Consider the following 22366-nt stretch of genomic DNA (forward strand, 5'->3'; position numbering starts at 1 on the left):
GGAGAGGACTGATGAAGAGGAGTGCAAGGACATCCATAACCACAGAAGAAGAACACAAAACACACCTGGATGAGATCATCAGTCCAGACCTTCTTGTCCATTTGAGACTGCGCACTTTAGATATGCTCTGACCGAGACCACGACTGCTCTCCTGTCACAGACAGATGTTTGATGATAAAAACCACAATTGCAATTTAAAAAATCCAGGGTTGCTTTGCTTAACTGTAAGGCTGTATTCAATAATAATATACTTAGTAATTATTTCCTCATGATTGGTCGTTACCTGCGCATCGCTTGCAGAAAACCACGCACAGGTTGATGGCGGCCCACTCAGGTTTTGGCAGCGCTGCAGTCAGCACACATCTGATTGGACGGCTCCGCCCAGATCCGCTCAGCCACTTCGTAATTGGACAAGGCCTCAGCGATAGAGTTACGCATGGCCTCCACCCACTGATCCTTCAGCTGATCCGTATCTGCGACGAAACTACACACACACAGACTTTTTAAAACCTCTTAAAGACCAAGTAAAGAACAAGGAAGGGCTCACAAAGAAATGTAACAAATTGTAATGAGTTTATGATAAAAAACAGAACAAATTTCTTCCGATGCGGTCAGGAGAAATATATTTTTAAAGGGAAAATACGATTGTTTTTCTGACTCCTTTGCAGATATTTGTTCTGGTTTTAATTATAAACTAATTTTATTTTTATTTTATTTTTTTCAGAATGTTTTTTTAAATGTATCTTGATTTTAATTAGATATTTGTACTGGAAAACAAGACAGAAATATTTTTTTACAGTACATGAAACATTTAATACCTTGACTTTCTGCTCTTAAAGTAAATTATAACTTCGTAAGACCAAGAGAAACTCTAGATTAATTAATATTTTGAATGAACTTTTATTTTTATATTACAGTTCAATTTCATCGTTTAAAAGTAATAAGCTTTAATAATTTTATTTGTTTTTTATTCCATTTTCAGGTTTAGTTTGGTAATTTTTAGTACATATTTATATAAATTCACTTCTAATTGCAGTTTTTTTGTTTCGGTTTTTAATACTTGTGTACATCTATTTCAAATGTTGTACTTGCATGTTTTTGTGAAATAAAGCTTCGCTGGGTTTTGAACTAAAATACAAACTAATGCATTTCACACACATCTGACCTTCAGATTCACTGAGCAGCTCGAGAGAGAGGAAACCACACAAGCAGACGAGTCAAATATACAAACCACAACAGATGTGAGACGGAGCCAGAACACACAACACACACACCCACACACCACACATCACACACACACACCCACCACACTTGATTTGGAGGAAGAGAGCAGAAAAAGTGAATGAATGCATGATGGACGGAAAGTATCTTGAACCGTAAACGTGAATGAACACATGAAAGTCTCACCTTGAATATACGATACGGTGTGGTCAGATCGAACGCTCTCCGATCCACTTCCTTCACATTACCAACATTCATATCAATCGAGGTGATGCCGATCCCCAGACGATAATCCTGCAACACACACACACACACACACACACACACACACACACACACACACACACACACACACACACACACACACACACACACACGTGCACATTCCTATTACATTACAATGTTTATCACATTAGACTAGCATTCCTAATCTAGAATGCATTCACATACACTCAAATGCCAGTTTTAAATAATGTAATATAACACTGATTAATACAATTACACTATTGTATATACTGCATCTGTATATACGGGCGTCAACTTAGTGTCATGCTTCACCTCTTACCACACCAACACACACACACACACACACACACACACAATGAGCAAACGTCGGCCACATCATTCAGTGACAGGAAATGACAAGCAGCAGCTTCTAATTCGTCGCTAACATTGAAGTTTACAGAGATAAAACAACACAAGTATGTTAATGTTAACTGAAATTAAATAAAAACAGATCTTATTCCAGCCGAGGAAACATTTCCAACTGTCATGTAGTTTAACTATATATATACACACACAAATAAATTCACTTAATGCGCTGATTCACAGAAATGAATGTTACACACGCTGATGCGGCCGGCGTTCTGGTGCTATAATAAGTATTTTTACACTGCTGAAGTCTGTATTGAGTCAGAGTTATTGATTGACAGTTCACCTCAGTGTTCTTGTAGAGGAAGACTTTATCTGCACACACCACGGTGTAGAGTTTGGAGCGCAGGCCGCGCAGCTCCAGGTAACCCTTCATCTCGGAGCTCACGCAGGGGTTAAAGGTCACGTCCAGACTGGTGCGAGCGTGGGAGACCCCCACACAGCTCTTCAACACCGACACCCACTCGCTCCGCTCCACTGACACACACACACACACACACACGTGTTATTACAGTAATGTTAAAACGGACAGCTCTGTATCATACTGTAATGTTGAATGGCAAGTCAATGGTTAAATATTAGGAAAAAACTCATTAATAGAGACATCAGTAGTTTAGTGTCAGTGATGCTCGCCATCAGTCATAAACAATTATTAAAAATATACTGTTTTTAGGCTATTATATTTATTTATGTTACAATCAATGTTATATCTACATTGATTTCAAGATAGAATGTGAAATTATTGCAATACAAAAGAACACTTAATTATTTAAATTAATTAATATTTTAATCAGTGGTCAGCACTAGTGAGACACACGTAAATATGTAAAAAAATAAAATAAAATTAGCAAAAAAGTTCAGCAGATGGCGCTAAACTGCAGCCGTTACCCTTTAATCCTGTAAATAAAGCAGCTGTTACTTTCTAAAATAATTTTAATAACCATTCAGATTTGTGTTTTCCTTATGGTGTTTATTTCAGAGCCAACTACTGAAATATTTAGACTTAGACTATTTATCTTCAAACATTCAATTTTTAATTTATTTTTTAATCTGGACTACGAGTGCCCTAGATATAGTTTGAAAGTGGTTTGATCTTTTATTTTTCATTAACACATTCCATTATGGCTTCATTAGTTAACATACACTGCCAATGAAAACATTAGTTGCAAACATTAGCTGTGTTATTTAATGAGCTAACAGGAACTAAAGACTTGTATTTTTTAACAAATATTAATAACTTCTATAGTAAATGTAGCTATTGCTCATTGTTTAGCTGTGCACTTATTGAATGAGCACCATGAGACGTCCGAACTGATTACACTATATTTTATGCATTGCACTGTATTTTAGGCAAAATCATTTTCTATTTTTAAACTGTCTTAAATTCATTTTAAGTCAATTTTAAAATAATTTTCATTTTCAAGTTCTTAAATTGCTTGTTTTAATTTGTGATTATTTTTCTTCATGACTTTTTTTTTTACTTTCTTTTTGAATTACCATTGTGTACGAAATGTGCTGTAAATAAACTTGCCTTGCCTTGATTGTTAATGCATTAAACTAAGGTTAATTAATGAGCTCTTATTGTAAAGTGATACCTAGTGGTCTTTATAGTTCTTCTGCACTTTAATGTAATTTTTTCTGTATTGCTTTATTGTTTTAAATGTTTAGTTATTTCTGTTATAAGAAAAAAGTTATTTAACCTGTTATACTGTATTATGACCACTTTTTAAAACAAAATTTCAATACCGTGATAATACTGTATATTATACTGTATTATATAATACTGTATACTGTTTATAATAAACATTTAAAATAAAATAATCATAATAATTACAAAAGAACTAACAAAATAAACACTTGTACATTAAATATTGTTTGTATTATATTATTTATAAATTATATTTTAAATATAGGCTATTATTAAAAATAAAAATGTAATAAAATTAAATATATTATTTATTACTTTTTTATAAATTAAATAAATTAATAATTATAATAAAAATACCAAAAAATGTTTTTAAGTAAAATAAAGAAAGAAAATGTGATTTTATTAGTTTTTATTGTTTTTTTTATTCTTATTTATTTGTTTGTGCTGAACAGTGTGTTTTCTGCATGTGTATTTGTGTTGTGAGGTCAGACGTTCACATTAGCTTTAGCTTCACTAGACCACAAAACCTCACTGATCATCAGTGTGTCTCTCATTTGCTTTAAACACACACACACACACACACACACACAGTCTGTACACTCACAGTCGCTCTCGGCCCGAACAGGAAAGTGCGATTGTGCGTCACCACTTCAAACTTCTGCTCTCCAACGTTGACCACACTGGTGATGGACAGCGTTGGGATGATCCTCTTCGAGTAGACGTCCTGCACACACACACACACACACACACACACACACACAGAGGCGTGTAATCGACACATCAGCAGCGGATGTTAAAGGAAACGTGTGGTGAGACGCATTCGTTCAGCACTGATGAACATCAGGTCTTTTTTCACATGCCACAGAGAGTGTGACTGTACAAACGTGACTTTAACCCTTTCACCGATCAGAATCACCTTCTCAGTGTCGAAGTATCTCAGGTATTCAGCGTCCAGTTTGACCCAGCGGTGCTGGTAGATCAGAGACCTGCACACACACACACACACACACACACACACACACACACACAGGTAAAAAAAATACTTTGGCTTTTGTCAGCAGATGTTAATCTTTTGTAGAATCACATTTATTACCACAATAAATAATTATATTTCATTTATAAAGAAGCTTCACAAAAGATAATAGTTTGTTTTACTCTGCTCAGTTATTTTGTGATTTCACATGCAGATAAATACATTTCTCATCCTTTAGATTAAATTATTATTCATGTGACCATTCAATGAAACTGTGAACACAAAAATGTCTGAAAATAATAAATATTATAATTAAAAATGAGGAATAAGCTCAGGGACAAAAACAGAAACTATAGCTTTCACATTTTCAAATTTTCAACCAAATTATTCTACATTTAGAAACGTCTTTATTTTTGGCATTGACATCTCACAGCTTTTTTGCTGGTCTGTATTTAATAAATATTAAATAAATATTTTAATAAATTATACAAATATGGGTTTAGCTAACAGAATCCCTGCTGTTCTGAATCTGGAAGACCAAATCAAAATCAATATTTAGAAATAAAATAGATTTGTCTAATAGTCTCAGATAAGTGATAAATACTTATGGCTGGGAATTCTGATTCAGTGAATCAGTTCGTTCAAATGAATCACATAAAAGAACCGGTTCAAAAGTTTAAATCCTGTAGTGTTCTAAAGTCGGTGTGAAATCAAAAACCCAAACGCACCCCTGAGGAGGATTCTTGTACAGCCAGCCCATTTTAATGACGGGGACGCTGGTGGAGGCGGGGTCTTCCCGAGGGGGCGGAGTACTGACATGACCGGTGTTCGGCAGGTAGATGCTGTTCTGAGAGCCAGAGATCGAACCGAAATCTTCGATCCATGAACTCCGTCTGAGAGAGAGAGAGTTAGTGTTACATTATCAGATTTCAACATGACATGAATTTCTCGACATGAAACTAACTGTACAATAACAATTCGGGAACGTACACATCTGTGTAATCAGCAGAACAATAAAAGCGACTCACTTCTCGGACACTGATTCGTAACAGTTGGTGTCGTCCTCCAGCAGCTCGTCGTCGCTGCACAGGCTGCTGTAACGGGCTTTCCTTGCCTTGGGAACCACCAAGGACATCTATTGGAGGAGAGAGCTGTCAATCACACTGCGTCTGATCCTAGTGAACAGTTGTGATGTGTTGGGAATAAAAGGCTCTGGACGCACCTTGCTGGCCATGTCTATGAGTTTAGCGTCTCCGCTGGGCTCGCACTCGTCATATTCAGCTGAACTTTCATCCGAATCCAACTCTGCAGGAAGTCATGATGCACAGAAAGAGGGAAAACAGTGAGAGATACAGAGAAACAGATCCATTTCAACATTTTTGTATCCCACAATGCAATGCGAGAGACTCAACCTTACAAATGCTGGAGGAACTGGAAGAAAAATCTGATTTTTTAACATCTTATCGACTCGTTATTTGATAAAACTGTCAATAATAAGACGCTTTTGCACTAAATTGGGTTAAAAAGACAAAAATTCCATATTAAGACCAAATGTAGCTGTATTTTTCTTTAAAAGAAAAAGAGTCATAGTCAGCCAATTATACACACACACACACAGCATTACATGCAGACACATGCCAGACACACACAGACACGCAGTAACAGGCACACACACACACACACACACACACACACAGCTGAAAACTGGTCTGACGGGACTGCAGCTCAGGTGGTTTACACAGAGAAACTCGTCGAGAACAATGATGATAAATCGTGAGTAATGACCTTCTGGCTCCGACTGCACTTAATCATTGCGGCAATCAGGAGGTGGTTTCTGGGCGGTTTCTAGGGTGTTCTGGGTGTTTGCAGGATGTTGTTACAGTGTTCTCAGCGTCGCTGACCACTCACAAAGTGTTATAGATGTTATCAGTAACTGACCAGAGCAAACCTTTATTCACCGTGTGGAGCACTCTTTATGATGCGCTTTATTGGAATTCTTTTGGACTTTGAAAACCCCTGCTCTAGGAAGCCCCTCCCCTTGATTGGAAGCCCCGCCCCCTGATTCCTAAGCTGTCAATCATGTTCACAGATAAGATGCAAACTAAAGCCTACTGCCTACTTAAAAAAGTGGAACAAGCTCTTTGAAATGTCAACTTCTTGTTTCAGCAAAACATGAAAGAAACCAGCACCTGTCCCAAACACACATCACGCTCTTGAACCGGTGATTATTATGGTTTTGTTAGTTTAATGTGAGCGTCTGCTGAGGAGGTTAAAGTCATGTCACTTTCTTGCTCTACTCACGGTTTCTGACGTCTCTCTCTGAGCTCTCCTTCTCCGTCGAGGGTCTGGTCTTTCGCGGCGGGACGTCTGGGACTCGATCCGTGTCGAAGGGGTCATCTGCAGGAGAGCTGGAGGAGCAGACAGAGCAAGCTTCATCATTACTCGACTCCATTCTGACGCTGACGGTGTGTGTGTGTGTGTGTGTGTGTGTGTGAAGTGTGTGTCGCGGTACATCTGTGAGCTCAGGAAGCACCTCACACAACAGGTTTCATGAGAGCAGATAGTGATCATCTAACACACCTGTACAGGTGAAGTCAACATAAAACTGTCATGGACCTCATGTTTCTGCTCTTACTGCACATGATCACAAACACTTATGTGTGACCATTACATCATATCCATACAATCAGTCAAACGTTTGGAAAAAGAGAAAAAAAAGTATAAAAAATAGTATAATATTATTCTAATGTAAAACATCTGTTTTCTGTGTGAATCTGTGTTAAAGTGTAATGTTTTTCTGTGATGCTCCGCTGTATTTTCAGCATCATTCCTCCAGTCTTCAGTGTCACATGATCTTCAGAAATCAGAATAATATGATGATTTACTGCTCAAGAAACATTTCTGATTATTATCAGTGTTGAACACAGTTGTGCTGCACAATATTTCTGTGGAAACTGTGATGAGTTTGATTTTTCAGGATTCACAGATGAACCGAAAGCTCAGAAGAACAACATTAGTTTAGAAATATAAATATTTTATAATTGTCTTTACGGTCACCTTTAATAAATGTAATGCATCCTTGATGAATAAAAGTATTCATTTATTTTTTTATAAATCTAATTTTTGGATGATAACGTACCACAACTTCAACAAAAATATGTGACACTGAAGATATATATATAAATAAGTAACAATAATTAAATTCCAGCTTTGATCACAGAAATAAATTAAATTTGAACAGAGATTGACACAGAAAACAGCTATTTGAAATTCTAATAATATTTGACTATTTTTATTGTATTTGTGATCAAATAAAGGAGCAGAAGAGCCTTGGCCAGTGGTATAACTGTGTAGTATAAATTCTGAACACAACAGACAGTAAATGAGCAACGTTCTGACATTCACCCTACTTTAACACAGACTACAGGAATTCACAGGTTTATTTCAGTGCTTGAACAGCGTTTGTGAAACATTTATCAGACTAGAAACACATTTCCTCGTGTGTGTGAGAGATCAGACCCATGTGGACGGTCAAACAATGCTGCTTCCTGTGACCAGCAGAACAACTGACCATCAGTCCTAAAACACAAAAGAGCTGCTAAATACTGCCTTCTGAATGAAGCCTTCACTAGCGCTCACACACACACACACACACACAACATCAGTGTTAAACTCCTACTTTGCCTCCGACTCAAACGCTGGAAAGTGAAATATCACCATTTATTGACCAATGGCTAACGATGGAAACCAGGACGGTCCATCAACTACAAACATCTGCTTTCGTCCGATCATTTCTCCAACGCAGCGATGCATCTCGAGCAGGTGATAACAAGCATGAGATGTGCTAATAATGCACGGTTTGCTATAAAAATAAAGACTTTATGATCCACGCACGCATACGAACACATTTATAGAGCACAGACTGACTGAGATGACTGCAGTTTCACCCGTTTACCTGTGATTGAGAAACCCCAGCGTTCTGACTGCGTTGGCTGTCTTTAACCCAAACCTGTATCAATCAACCCATACTGTGACAGATTCGACAGATTCAAGCAGATCCTCATCCCAAAGGAGCCAATCAAGAGAGAAACGCAGGAACAATACGAACACAAACCACCAGAAAGACGAAGCTGTGGTTTTACAGTGCAGAGCATCAGCTTATAAATACAGCTGTGATGCCATCGGAAACGAAAGTGAGTGTCTGAAGGACTCGAGAAACTAGTCAATACTGCAGAGAGAGTGCACTTCCACAAGTGATGCTTCAGAAACACAGTTAAAACTGCACAACATCCCAGCACTGAGACTCACATCTACAGCAAACACACGCCAGAGTAAGACAACAGCACTGAACACACAGACTGAAAGGATTGTTTAAAACACACACTTCCACTTACCTGCTCAAACACGTCAAACAAGGCCATTAGAGACTGAAGAGTGACTGAAACCCCATCAAACACACTGATGAAGCTCAGGAGGAGAGAGAGATGAGCGAAAGCTGTCCGCTAAACAAGTGTGAAAGAAACCGAGCTGGAGAACCCCGTCGAGAACGAGAGAACGAGACCCAAACCAGTCACTCAGAAGTCAGGCGGAAGTGGAAAACTGTGCGGAGACCTTCAGACAAAACAAAGAGCTTCCTGAAATCTGCCTCCTGTTCACAAACGCTCGACTGAACCCAGTGATCTGCTTCAGCACTACAACAACAACAGCCAAACTACACCTATCTGCTTTTGTGCACTGTGTAGCAAACATTTTTTTTATATTAAATAAACTATATTTATTTATAATATTATTACAAATTTTGATTAATAAAAAAAAATCATGCAAGCGTTTATTTAATTGCACTCTAAAATAATTTTCTTCAAAATGATCATTATTGTAATGAAAGAAGTCATTAAGTGTAATGTGGAAAATATTATAATAATATAACAAATAATTATTACAACCTTTAATAGTAATTTAAAAATATTTAAAAATATATTTTACATTAAAAATACATCAAAATAACAAAACTATTATATAATTATAATAGTAATTATAAATATATATTATTATTATATTTGTATAATTCTTATAATATGCATAATTCTTTTTATAAATATTGAATTGTATTTTTAAAATTATTTTATTTTATATAAACACATCACAGTATAATCAGAATGATAATTTACAAACAAACTCAAAAGTAAAGTGTACAGATGCGTTATTGCATTGAGAATATTATCATTATTACTTTTTGGCAATAAATCTGATAACCATGAATTCACATGCTGACAGTAAACTATCTTTCTGGAAGATCACTAAAACTCAATTCAAGATGCTTGTGTGTGTGTGTGTGTGTGTGTGTGTGTGGAGGCGACAGCGTCATGCACAGCATTGTGGGTCACTTTTGGTTTGAGTACAGGACACAGTTTGATCAGAGGAGATCTGCTGACATCTAGTGCTCACATGCAGAACTTCTACAGATCACAGCAAACACTCAAGACTTTTATACGAAATTATAAAATTAACACTAATTCAATTGTATTTTCTAGAAGGTTTTTCCGATATAATCGGCTGCACCTGTCTGTTCACCAGAGGGCAGTGTCCAGCTGTGACTCATGCTGTGGTCAGTTTGACCCGTGTGACGGTCAGCAGGCCTCGTGACTCCGTGACCTCGAGTCAGCGCACAGGAAACACAAACACCACGGTTTGTGCAAGAGCATTGTGTAAAAGCATTGAGTCATGAATGTTCGCTGTGTTTTACAATAACACAATGTGCTTAGTATGCATGGGACACCCGGACGATCAGCTCAAATGTGCAGTGAGGTGATGTATCCCACAATGCAATGCACTTAACTTCCCCTTCCATTTCTAGCGTGACGAGTGATCAAAGAGCAACGTTGCTTTTCTCATTTATTTAACCAATAGAGATGTTTAAGAAGTCTTGAACAAAGAAACACAAAGTATAACATTTTGATAAATATATGCAGAATATTACATATTCGTTATATTATTATCTTCCTTATTTAATATTATTTAATTAATTAAGGTTTTATTATAGCTACCATTTAAATATTGTATTTCGTTAAAAAGATGCAATATATGTATATTTTAAATGATTGTATTAGTACTATCAAATGATTAATACAAGTTTTTTACAGAGTGTATACTGTGTATATTTATTATTTATATATAAATACAAACACATGCATGTATATATTTAAGAAAAATGTTGTTTATATATTAAATATATTTATAATATTAAATATAATAATATAAATATATAAACGTAAATATTTTCAAAATATAAATTGTGAATATTTTTATATACATAATAAATATAGAAAGTACACACTCATATATTATGTAAACAAAAACTTTTATTTTGGATGCGATTAATCGTGATTAATCATTTGACAGCACTAGATTGTATATAAAATTAAAATGTTCAATATTGTCACAAATGTTCACAGAAAAAAAGCTACATTTATTTATAAAGTATTAATAGTTAAGTTAATGGTTTAAATGATTAAAATCGGCTATATGAAAACAGAAATAAATTCAGCTTGCGTACTGTGTGCACTATGTAGTGCACATACTAAACACTGCAGCTGTTGTAAATACAGTACACTACAGCAGACAGATAAAGTGTGTCCTGTACCTGAATGTGGGCGGGCTTCCTGATGACGTGCTCATGGGACTCACAGTCGTGCTGCAGGAGACCCGAGGAGGTGGAACGGGGGGCATGTACGGGACATCTCTGGGCTCTTTAGACACGCCCACCGTGTAGCTCTTAGGAGGAAGAGGAGGAATCCCCGCTTCTCCCTGAGCGGGAGACGAACACTGTTCATACAGGTGGAAGCACTCCGATGAGGAGGAGGATAAAGATGGAGACACAGGAGACGGTTTCCTCTCGCTTGTCTGGAGCTGCTGCGCCGGCCCTTTAAGAGACAGGTGTTCTGGGCGTGGCCTCGGAGTTGGGATGGGCTTGGATCGGCCGGCAGGTGTGGGCGTTTCCTTTTGTTCGGGGATGCTGATAGGCTCAGGAGCGCTCGCCATTGTTACCGACCCGGGCGTGAAGGGAACGGGGGGTCGATTGGGCATGACCCGAGGCGGGATGGGAGGTCGACGTCTACCTGCGTCGCTGTTTTCCGTCGTCCCCTCGTCTGCAGTCTTTCTGAATTTGGTTCTTTTTTGGGCGACGGGCCTCTCCTCCACACGCTCCTCGTCCTCCTCCATCCCCCCCGCCGAGGGGAGGAGCTTGTGCAGGCTGCCGAGGATCCGCTTCCTGTGGCCGGGCAGAGCCACGCCCATCTGCTGCAGCTGGGCGGAGCTTAGATCATGACACTCCCACAGCGTTCCAAGCCCCGCCTCCTGGAAGACGGAGCAGTACTGGTCGAGCCGCAGGGCGTTCAGCCACTCAGCCACAGACAGGGAACTCTCCGGACGGATGAAGGACATGACCGGAACGCCGCCGGATCCTCGCGAATGCTGCAGGACTTCTTTTCTATGCAACGAGGTCAGGGAACCATCGCCGGAAACGGAACGTCTATAAGGAGAGAGAGAGAGAGAAAGAGAGATCAGAATTTATAAAGACTTCACTACATATTCAGCATTTACTGTACAACACCAGAGTGTCTCCATCTCTGGCCGAAACTGAACCTAAGGCATGAAACTCGCTGTCACTGTTCCTCATATTTACATCACATGTGGGAGAGAGAAACAGAGCTCCTGGAGAAGAAGAACTTCAAACTTCTTTCTGTAGATAGATTTATCATGGTTTCACTGAGTGTCTAATGTTTGAACATTCTTATATGCTTGAACGGTTTTATATCTAGAGATTTTATTTTAGACAAGTCGTGATGATTTGAGAAGGTTTAATAATAATAATAAATAAAAAAAGGTAAAAAAAAAAAAAAATCATATATCTTCATTTTGCTTCTCAAGTAAATGTGTCTTGATTTAAGGAATTTTAGTTATTTATTTTGTACTGGAAAAACAAAACAAAAATATGGAGGAAGATATTTAATATTATTATTTATTTTTATTTTATTTTATTGTTTTGTTTATTTTTATTTTATTTTTTGTTTATTTCATTTTATTTATTTATTTTATTTTTTATTTAATTTTATTTATTTTTTTTATTTATTTTTTTTTCATGCAACATTTAATGCCATTACCAAATAAACTTCTGCTCCGACTTGGACCTTTTTACACATTTATTTGTGGAAGGGTAAATGCAGACTTTTTCAGACCCTGTAAAAGCTATTTTTAAATCCAATATGGCATCCGTCACATCTGGACCCTCCTCACGTATTTATCTTACATTAAATATGACTTATTCTGCAGCGAAACACACTAATATCAATGCCCACATCACTACAACACCATCATTTCAGAAAAAGCTCATTTCCTGCATGCAACTTCCTGTTCCTGCACAGATAAGATTTAATTATTAGACCATGTCTTCATAAACATGATCTCTAAATGTTTGATGTTAGACTTCTGTGTTAATGATTATAGTCTGATGAAGCTGTGCTGGAACGAGTGACCCGCTCATGTTCCTATCGCAGGACGAGCGCTGGACTCCTCACCATCACAAAACACCATTCACACACACATGAAAACAGAAGCAGCTCATGCCCCCTCCAATGCTTTTCTGTTTAACAGTAGTTCCTCAAACGCTGTGATGATTAATTCATCATCTGTCAGGTACAGCACACGTTCACTGATGCTCTTTTACTCCAAACACTCGTTTTACGGTGCAACACTGAAATATTCACAGCAAGTTTGTGTCTGTTTATCCTACTCCTACTAACTTAAAAATGCTGAAACATGAAGCTAGTTCTGAGCTGTTATACAGACCTGATGAATCACAATCAGGCATTTCAGAAAGCCTTTTGTAGGATCATCACATGACCGACTTCCAGATCAACAGACGTTTCATAAAAAGGAGATTTACATGAAACACTCAAAAATTATTTTCAGCAAAAGGCACTTCCTTCTCCTTATGATATAATTAGCTGGAATCAGGAACTATAATAAGATCTTCAGCACATATCATACTGAACTCATCTGTTTGGGTGAAGCTCTGAGGGTCTTACAGGTTTAATAATCACATTTATTCCAAAAATAATGATTAAAAGCAGTTCCAGCGACTCAAACTGGGTATCACACACATAAACAACAATCAAACTGTGTTTTTAGTTGCTTCCTCATTTAAAAGTATAATTTTACCAGGAAGAGCATGTGTTAAATACAAACACTTTAAAGTGTGAAATGGGCTGGGTGTGTGTGAAGTGGGTAAAACAGCGTTTCAATGAGAGAAAATACAAAGACATGAAGAGATATTCTCTAACATTCAGTACACACACACACACACACACACACAGGCGTAATGGTTTTCTACTGTACAGACTGTTGTGAGGTTGAGAACCACTGGTCTTAGCACATATCTGGAGTCCAGTCAAAAGTCCAGATATCACCGGACGACAGGTTTTGACCCTGTTAAACTGTGAAAAGGACTTCTCAACAATGAACAGGGTAATACACACTTTTGACAATAGGATATGCTGCTTTTAGCTATATGTTAAGCTATCACAATTAACAGCTAAAGCATTTGCAGGTCAAGACAAACATCTGCATCTTGCAGCACACATGCGGATCTCAATAAATGGGCCGGACGTGTCCGACTGGAAATGTTCTTCCAGAAGCCCAAGAAAGATACACACTTTGTGATTAAATTACATGTTTAATGGACAGTTCAAATAATTGTTCAGTTATTCACTGCTGCCATTAAAAGAAACAAATTAACACTACAACATAATTCATGCATGTGAAAACTGTTTATAATAATCGTAAAAAAATTCTAGTTGGTTGTGCTACGGCTGTTTCTAAACCTAGTGAGCTGCCTAGATAGACAGCATCTGAGCATCACTGAAAGAGAAAATGTCAGTATTTCATTGAGATTTGAGATTAAATAAACTGCTTAAGTATTGTAGACCTTGTAGTATTAACTTTCACATGCAGTTACACATTGTCGGTTAAAAACAAGAAACTCTCTGGTGAAAACATTGAGCGGCTGCTAGATTTTGAAATCCACCACACACAGCGGCCGGTGGACAAATAAATTAATTTCCATCCCTGACACATACACACACACACACACACACACTCACTTAAACACGCACACGCTCAAACACACACACACACTCACATATGCCTTCACACTCGCAATGTAGAGGGTTGCAAACATTCACAAACACACACACACACTCACTCACACACTTACACACACGCGTGCACACATATAACAGGTCTTAAATGTTGGCGTGGGATTACGGGAATTGCACATAATTCTACTGATTCCCACAGTTTCTGTGCTTGTAACGCGGGGAATTCCTGCAAATCGTTCAGTGTGAAAGACTCTCGGGAAGACTGAGGAGTGTATCGTTTACACCTGCTTCTGAATCTTACCATTTTAAACACTCAAGTGCTCGATTCAGTACTTGCGTGCTCTCTGTGAGACCTCTTTCTGTGAGCCCACACCCAAAACACACGCACATACAGCACATCTGAGAACACACGACTACAGGATTAAGTGGTGTTGCACCTCTTTGAGTGTAAACGACCAAATACATACAAAATTACGTCAAAATGCCTGTCTTGATGAGTATTCACGTAAACAGTGGATTTCTACGAAACAGCAGAGTAAAAACACTTGAAACAGTTAGATCCCTGCATTGAGTCTTAAAGAGACAGCAACCAAAATAAACCTGCTGCTTATTAATACACTGAAGACTAACCAGAGTTATTTTAAAATTAAACAGATGATTCCGTTTCTGTGGTATTACTGTACCTAAATATTACTTTTATAACTACCTGACAAACACAGCTAATTTCAGTTCCATTGTGTCACTGCTTGATATTTATCTATTCTTTAATTATCTATTATTTAACTGATATAATAAATAAAAAGAAAATAAGAATAGAATAAAAAAAAGAATAGAGCAAGCTAGTTAGAGGTCCTTACACATACACACACATATATAATTGCATAATAAATTAAAAGAAAATAGAATACAAAAGATTAGAAAAGGTAGATTTTTTTAACAATATAATTAGAATAGTGAGTGTTAAAGTCAGGTGGGGGTCAAATAAAGATGGAAGAGATGTGTTTTAATCCGATTCTTGAAGATGGCTAAGGACTCAGCTGCTCGGATTGAGTTGGGGAGGTCATTCCACCAGAAGGGAACATTTAACTTAAAAGTCTGTAAAAGTGACTTTGTGCTTCTTTGGGATGAACAATCAAGCGATGTTCACTTGCAGGACGCAAGCTTCTAGAGGCACATGAGTCTGAAGTAATGAATTTAGGTAAATGGGTGCAGAGCCAGTGGTAGTTTTGTAGGCAAACATCAATGCCTTGAATTTTATGCGAGCAGCTATTGTAAGCCAGTGCAAATTGATAAACAGAGATGTGACGTGTATTCTTTTGGCTCATTAAAAATGAATCTTGCTGCCATGTTCTGAATTAATTGTAAAGGTTTGATAGAATTGGCTGGAAGACCTGCCAAGAGGGCATTGCAATAGTCCAGCCACAGAACAAGAGCTTGAACAAGGAGTTGTGCAGCATGTTCCCAAAGAAAGGGCTTGATCTTCTTGATGTTGAATAAAGCAAATCTGCAGGATCGGACAGTTTTAGCAAAGTGGTCTGAGAAAGTCAGCTGATCATCAATCATAACAACAAGGCTTCTAGCTGTTTTTGAAGGAGTTATGGTTGAAGTGCCTAACTTGATGCTGAAATTGTGATGAAACGATGGGTTTGCTGGAATCACAAGCAGCTCTGTCTTGGCAAGGTTGAGTTGAAGGTGATGGTCCATCATCCAGGAAGAAATGTCTGTTAGACAAGCTGAGATGCGAATAGCTACCGTCGGATCATCAGGATGGAATGAGAGGTAGAGTTGAGTGTCATCAGCATAGCAGTGGTATGAAAAGCCATGTTTCTGAATGACAGAACCTAATGATGCCATGTAGACAGAGAAGAGAAGTGGTCCAAGAACTGAGCCCTGAGGCACCCCAGTAGTTAGATGTTGAGACACCTCACCTCTCCAGGATACTTTGAAAGACCTATCTGAAAGGTAAGACTCAAACCACTGGAGTGTAGTAGCTGAGGATCTGGTGGTTTACCGTGTCAAAAGCAGCGGACAGATCAAGCAGGATAAGTACTGAAGATTTGGATTCTGCTCTTGCCAGTCTTAGAGCTTCAACAACTGAGAGCAAGGCCGTCTCAGTTGAATGTCTTCTGAAGCCAGATTGGTTGCTGTCAAGGAGGTTGTTGTGTGTGAGAAATGTAGAGACTTGGTTGAACACAGCTCGTTTTTGCAATGAAAGGAAGAAGGGAAACTGGTCTGTAGTTCTCTAAAAGAGATGGGTTGAGGTTGGGTTTCTTAAGTAGTGAAGTTATACGAGCCTGTCTAAATGATGAGGGAAAAACACCAGTGTGGAGGAAAGTGTTAATGATGTGAGTGAGTGCAGGTACAACTTCAGGAGAAATGGCTTGAAGGAGATGAGATGGAATTGGATCAAGTGGGCAAGTAGTAGGGTGAAGAGAAAGGATGAGTTTTGAGACTTCTGCCTCAGAGAGTGAAGAGAAGGATGTAAATGAGTGTAAGTTTGCTGGTGATATGAGCTTGACGGATTGTGGTGTGGAAAATTGTGCAGTAATGTGTTTAATTTTATTAATGAAAAATGTTGCAAAGTCGTCAGCTATTAGATATGAAGCAGGAGGAGGAGGAGGAGGACAAAGAAGTGAGGAAAATGTTTTAAAAAGCATGCGAGAGTTAGATGAATTGTTAATTTTGTTATGGTAGTATGTCATTTTAGCAGTGGAGACATTAGCAGAGAAAGAAGATAGGAGTGACTGATACACAATAAGTTTTTGGACTTGCGCCACACCCTTTCAGAAGCTCTAAGCTTAGAACGGTGTTCACGTATAACATCAGATAACCAAGGGGCAGAAGAGTGTTACGGGCTGGCCTGGAAGATAAGGGGCAAACAGTGTCTAAACAAGATGATTAAATAATAAAAAAAAACATGGTTTTCTTTTGCCCATTAAAAAAACAACAACAAAAACAATTCAGATTAAACAGGTAATTTAAGCTGTTAAAATAAATCTAGACCAAGTGATCACTTAGTGCTTTTTATAAAATGACCACATGTAGGCCTATATGTCACTGAAGCAGTCCAAAACAAGTACAGAAAGTGCATTATGTCAACTCAAGTCTAAGAACACAAGTCTGTCAACTGTCTGCGGTTTTAAGAGAAGCTCTGTGGCATGAAACTATGTTCCCATTGACACTAAAAACCCTCTCAGATGGGGAGCTAGTTGCTGAAGCACATAGAGATTTCTAATATATATAAATATATATATAAATGTATACCAAAGTCTTTTGCACACTCTCTGTCAATATTATGAAATTGAATAATAGTAATTTCAACGTCTATGTTTCTCTACTCAAATATCAGCGGTCGAGTAAGTGCATTTATTCAGCGATCACAATCGCAAACAATACAGTCGAGATCTCAAGACAGAACACAGAACCGACTGTACGACGCTTTCATTAGATGCTAAACTCCAGTTTATTAGTGTTTTTAGATCAACAAGAACAAGATCTTCTCCACATTCTCTTTTTCCGCAATATTTTGAAAGAATATCGCAGTAGCGCTGCATCTTAGGGCTACGCCGATCACGATCGGCCAATCGTTAAAGCGCATCTCGTCAGTAAAGCCGGTTCTCTAATCAGCGGTAAAATTCCCTCAGGTGTGTGATTTCACACAGAGCAGCTGTTAACTGAGAATATGCGCAAATCCACGTTCATTTTCAGCGTTTATTTGCGCATCTTCTCTATATATATATAAAAAAAAAAAAGACAAATATCGGCCCGATATATCGGTGGACCTCTACACAGCTACACCATGAACATGAAAACACATGAATCGGATCCAAAGCGTCCCAAACCTCCGGTGAGACTGTGAGCACTGCATCAGAGAACAGCGAGAGTGGATGAGTCAGATTTGCTGAATCTGTATAGTTTACTTTTAACAGGAAAACCACGAGGAACACAAGACTGAAGCTGCCACTGAACATCCATCTGAACGACAAGTAACTTTAAAGTCATAAAAAGTCTTAAATATCTTATTCTTAAAATGCTAATTAAGACATTTGTTCTCCCATATATAACTAATGTTCATATTAATATGGCTTTTTTATTATCTTATATTTCATAAAACTGAATTCTGTATTTTAATAAATTGAATAGTTTTGCTTGTAAATGTCTGATTGCATGGCTTTATTCAGGAAAGCTGTCCCCTGTGTGGTTCACTTGTATTGAACTCGTTTCTGAACAGGTGTTCTCTTTCTAAACTCTCTTCTCATATCTGCCAGAGGGAAAGTGTTAGTGAGAAGCAGTTAGTGAGAAGTGAAACAAGCGGCATGTTTGGGATTGTGAGCTCACGTTAGTGCTGAAGCTCTCAAATCCTCACTAAAGCTGACACACACACACACACACACACACACACTTACGACTCAGTCTCACCCCCCATGCATCTGACTGATCATCATGTTTGTGCAGCTCATGACCTTTGACCTCTGAGTGTCAAACAGTTGAACCCAAGGCATCAGACTCTGTGTGAGTCAAGAGACTGTTCAAAGGAATCATAAATTTAAATTAAATCAATGATTATTTTTTCCAGTATTTTTTTTTGTTAAAATCCAGTCATGTACTGTGTGTGGAAAATATTACATTTAATATAAAACTTCTTTAAGTAAATGTTTTCAAAAAAATAAATAATAGGCTTTTACATTGTCAATATACTAAAATTAAACTTTCCTTCTACATAAAGATTTTTATTTTACAGTATATTTTAAAAAGTATCAAATTATGAGAAAAAATAGCAATTAATGTCTTAATTTATGATCTGTAGAAAGCATAATCAGACATAAAAACAATTATGTTAGACATATTTTATTAATACCATTAACTTTGGCAGCCCTAAAAATACCATTGAATATAAACATTCAAAAACTAATAAATAAATAAATAAATATTTCTCATCTGTTGTGACCCCGTGTGAAAATAACTGAAAAAAAATTATATATATATAACTAACTGCAATTAATGCCTTGATTTCTAATCAGTCTGTAGAAAGCAGAATGAAATATTACATTTACAGAATGTAAACATAAAATGGTAAACATTTAATTGATATCTGAAGTGAATGTATCAACTTTGACAGACCTAAAAACATAAATATTAAATATGAAAAATAAATAAAACCTCCCAGTTTGAAAACACCTGCCTTTCTAGAAACATAGGTCAACAGAAGCCACTGTATAATGCCTGAGAAGAAGCAGCATATGTCCGACATCAGAAACACATTCAATCCTGAACACCACCAGAAATAAAACCGCTCTGTAACGAAAGACTGTCAAACACTTCACAGCTCTACAAAACATTCTGCTCAGAACGACACATTAGACAGAAACAGGATGAAAGCAGCGAACAAGCATCGCAGCTGTGGTTAAAGTCTCACTGACACATGCTTACAAAGTCACACAAACACACACGGTGTGAAGTTTTGACCAGCAACAACTCGAGAACTCGCTGAAGAGAGACGGAGGATGATCTACTCTCAGTTTACACGTGTGTAAGGACAAGCAAACACTGCAGAATACACTCTTACAAACATCATCAACCAGTGAATGACTTCTTCAGGCCATCACAGGCGCAGTGAATGGGTGCCGTCAGAATGAGAGTCCAAACCGCTGGAGGAAGTGTTATTATGGATTATAGACTCTATGTGTTTGAGTTAAAATCATCTTAATGCTGGATGTGTTTCAGGTTTTGTCTTCTCCAGATGTTCACTGATGGACTGGAGTGCTGTGGATTATTGTGATGTTTTTATCAGACTCTCATTCTGACGGCACCCATTCACTGCAGAGCATCCATTGATGAGACACTGATGCAGTGCTACAAACCTGATGAAGACACACACTCATCCTGATCTCAGATGAACTGAGAGTGAACACATTTTCAGATCACGTTCAACTATTAATGTTTGAGTCTTTGATATCGCACCAGTAAATACAGAACACAATTCGGTTATGGCATATACAAGGATTATTACCCATCAACACTGCTGTCAGTAGGTTTTGGAACTGAAACACAAGAGCTTCTACCACTTCTGTTAATCAGCAAAGGATTTGTGTAATTAGGACAAGTGTTTCCCACACATAGACTTTAATTGGGCGGGTCGCCCCAGTATATTAACAGCCGCCCGAATCGCCCGATATATCAAACCAGTGAGAAACACTGAGGCCTATCTCCAATCATTTATGACCATCATGGTGATCCCTGTCTGTCTCTCATCATGTGCTCCTGCTAGTTTAGTTGATGTTTTATCAAATGCTGATGTGAAAAATAAAAAAATGAATCCGTAATAAATTCACAGGGAACTGGAAGAGCTGGCAAACATGAAACGCTGAACAACATCAGGCTCCACTGAGCTTCAGTGTTTACAACAAACAAACATCAACCTGATTAACATTCCAGACTCGTCACAAGACCAGTTAACCCCTCCACACACACACACACACACACACACACACACACACACATCCCTACTATGAGCATCAAATGAATTTAAATCATGCTGTGCATGCAGAGAACGAATTAAGTGCAGTATTAGTGATGTATCTCTTTAAGAACTCTATTAGTTGCCCCACAACTCCTGTGAAATATCGTGGTTTGAGACCACATCCCTCAAAAACACACACACACACACACACAGCATTAACCGGGTAACATTTAAAGAGATAAACATCCCAGCACTGATCCACCAGAGAGAGACTGAGATGCAGAAACAGACGGAAAGACAAAGTCAGACTGTTTTATATTGTGTAGCTTCTGTTTCCTCACATATATTCCAAGCTTTGGCAATATTGTATCTTTTACAGACACGCCAATAAAGACATTTTTGAATTTGAATTGAACTGACAGACAGAAAAACAACAAAGAGAAGAACTAAAGTAAAGTTACTGTCCGACAATCTTTTCACACGTTTGACCAAAGAATTTCCATTTACACAGCGAGAATTTTTATAATCAATAGTGATTTCTAAGCGGAGGAATATTTCAGAGCGTTACTGAAATGATATGTTATCTATACTGACTATAGAAATGTGTTGTTATAAGGCCTGAAAACTCAATTTCTGAAGTATTTTCGCGGCTGTGGAGCGGAGGAGAATCGCGTTCTGAGATTCGCTCGAGTTCGACTCTCATTCCTTAATTTCGCTGTAACGTTAAACTCAAATTATTGACTGAAAAACAGTTGAACACACGAGGATAAACTCTCGGACAGTTAACGTTAATCTAGTGAAGATGAATGAACTCCGCACTTACAGACGCTTCTGAGGCACAACTTCAACGGGTTTTGTCGCTCCGGTTGTTGTTGTTCTTCGCGGAGGGTGGTGTGTTTCTCAACGCCAGTTTGCTCCAGATCCCTCTGAAACACTCAGAAAAGTCTGTAAGTAAATTGCGTAGGCGGCGCGTCACATGAGCTGCTGAAACTCCACAGCAAGCGACTTGTGTGACGCGACGCGACACTCAGGGCGGCAAATACCGCTAATGGCGGTTGCTATGATACACAACGGTCACATTGTTCAGGGGGCGCGCGCCGCGAACACCGCGCTAAAACCTCACAATACCTTCGTATGATTTATATAAGTATAATAATTTAAACACATAAAAATAATGATTGTTTTCTGACATACAAAAGGAATCTCTCATTATGAATCTTAAAAAATTAATAAATAAATAAATCCTCATCGAATCCTCA

At 37.9% G+C, this 22366-nt stretch overlaps 1 protein-coding gene across 1 annotated transcript; it reads right to left on the reverse strand.

Moving 5' to 3' along the window:
• Positions 1–1305: 1305 nt before the first annotated feature.
• On the reverse strand, positions 1306–22154 carry LOC113058820 (arf-GAP with Rho-GAP domain, ANK repeat and PH domain-containing protein 1-like). Its single transcript, XM_026227062.1, has 10 exons — positions 21931–22154; positions 11134–12021; positions 6795–6901; positions 5716–5798; positions 5522–5628; positions 5222–5386; positions 4437–4506; positions 4125–4244; positions 2159–2349; positions 1306–1515 (listed from the first exon to the last, which is right to left on the reverse strand). The coding sequence occupies exons 2-9, from the start codon at positions 11931–11933 to the stop codon at positions 2320–2322; spliced, it is 1482 nt and encodes a 493-aa protein (XP_026082847.1). The 5' UTR covers positions 11934–12021; positions 21931–22154; the 3' UTR covers positions 1306–1515; positions 2159–2319.
• Between the last annotated feature and the right edge of the window lie 212 nt (positions 22155–22366).

The sequence above is a fragment of the Carassius auratus genome, chromosome 40, assembly GCF_003368295.1.
Source record: "Carassius auratus strain Wakin chromosome 40, ASM336829v1, whole genome shotgun sequence".
In the NCBI taxonomy this organism is placed as follows: Eukaryota; Metazoa; Chordata; class Actinopteri; order Cypriniformes; family Cyprinidae; genus Carassius; species Carassius auratus.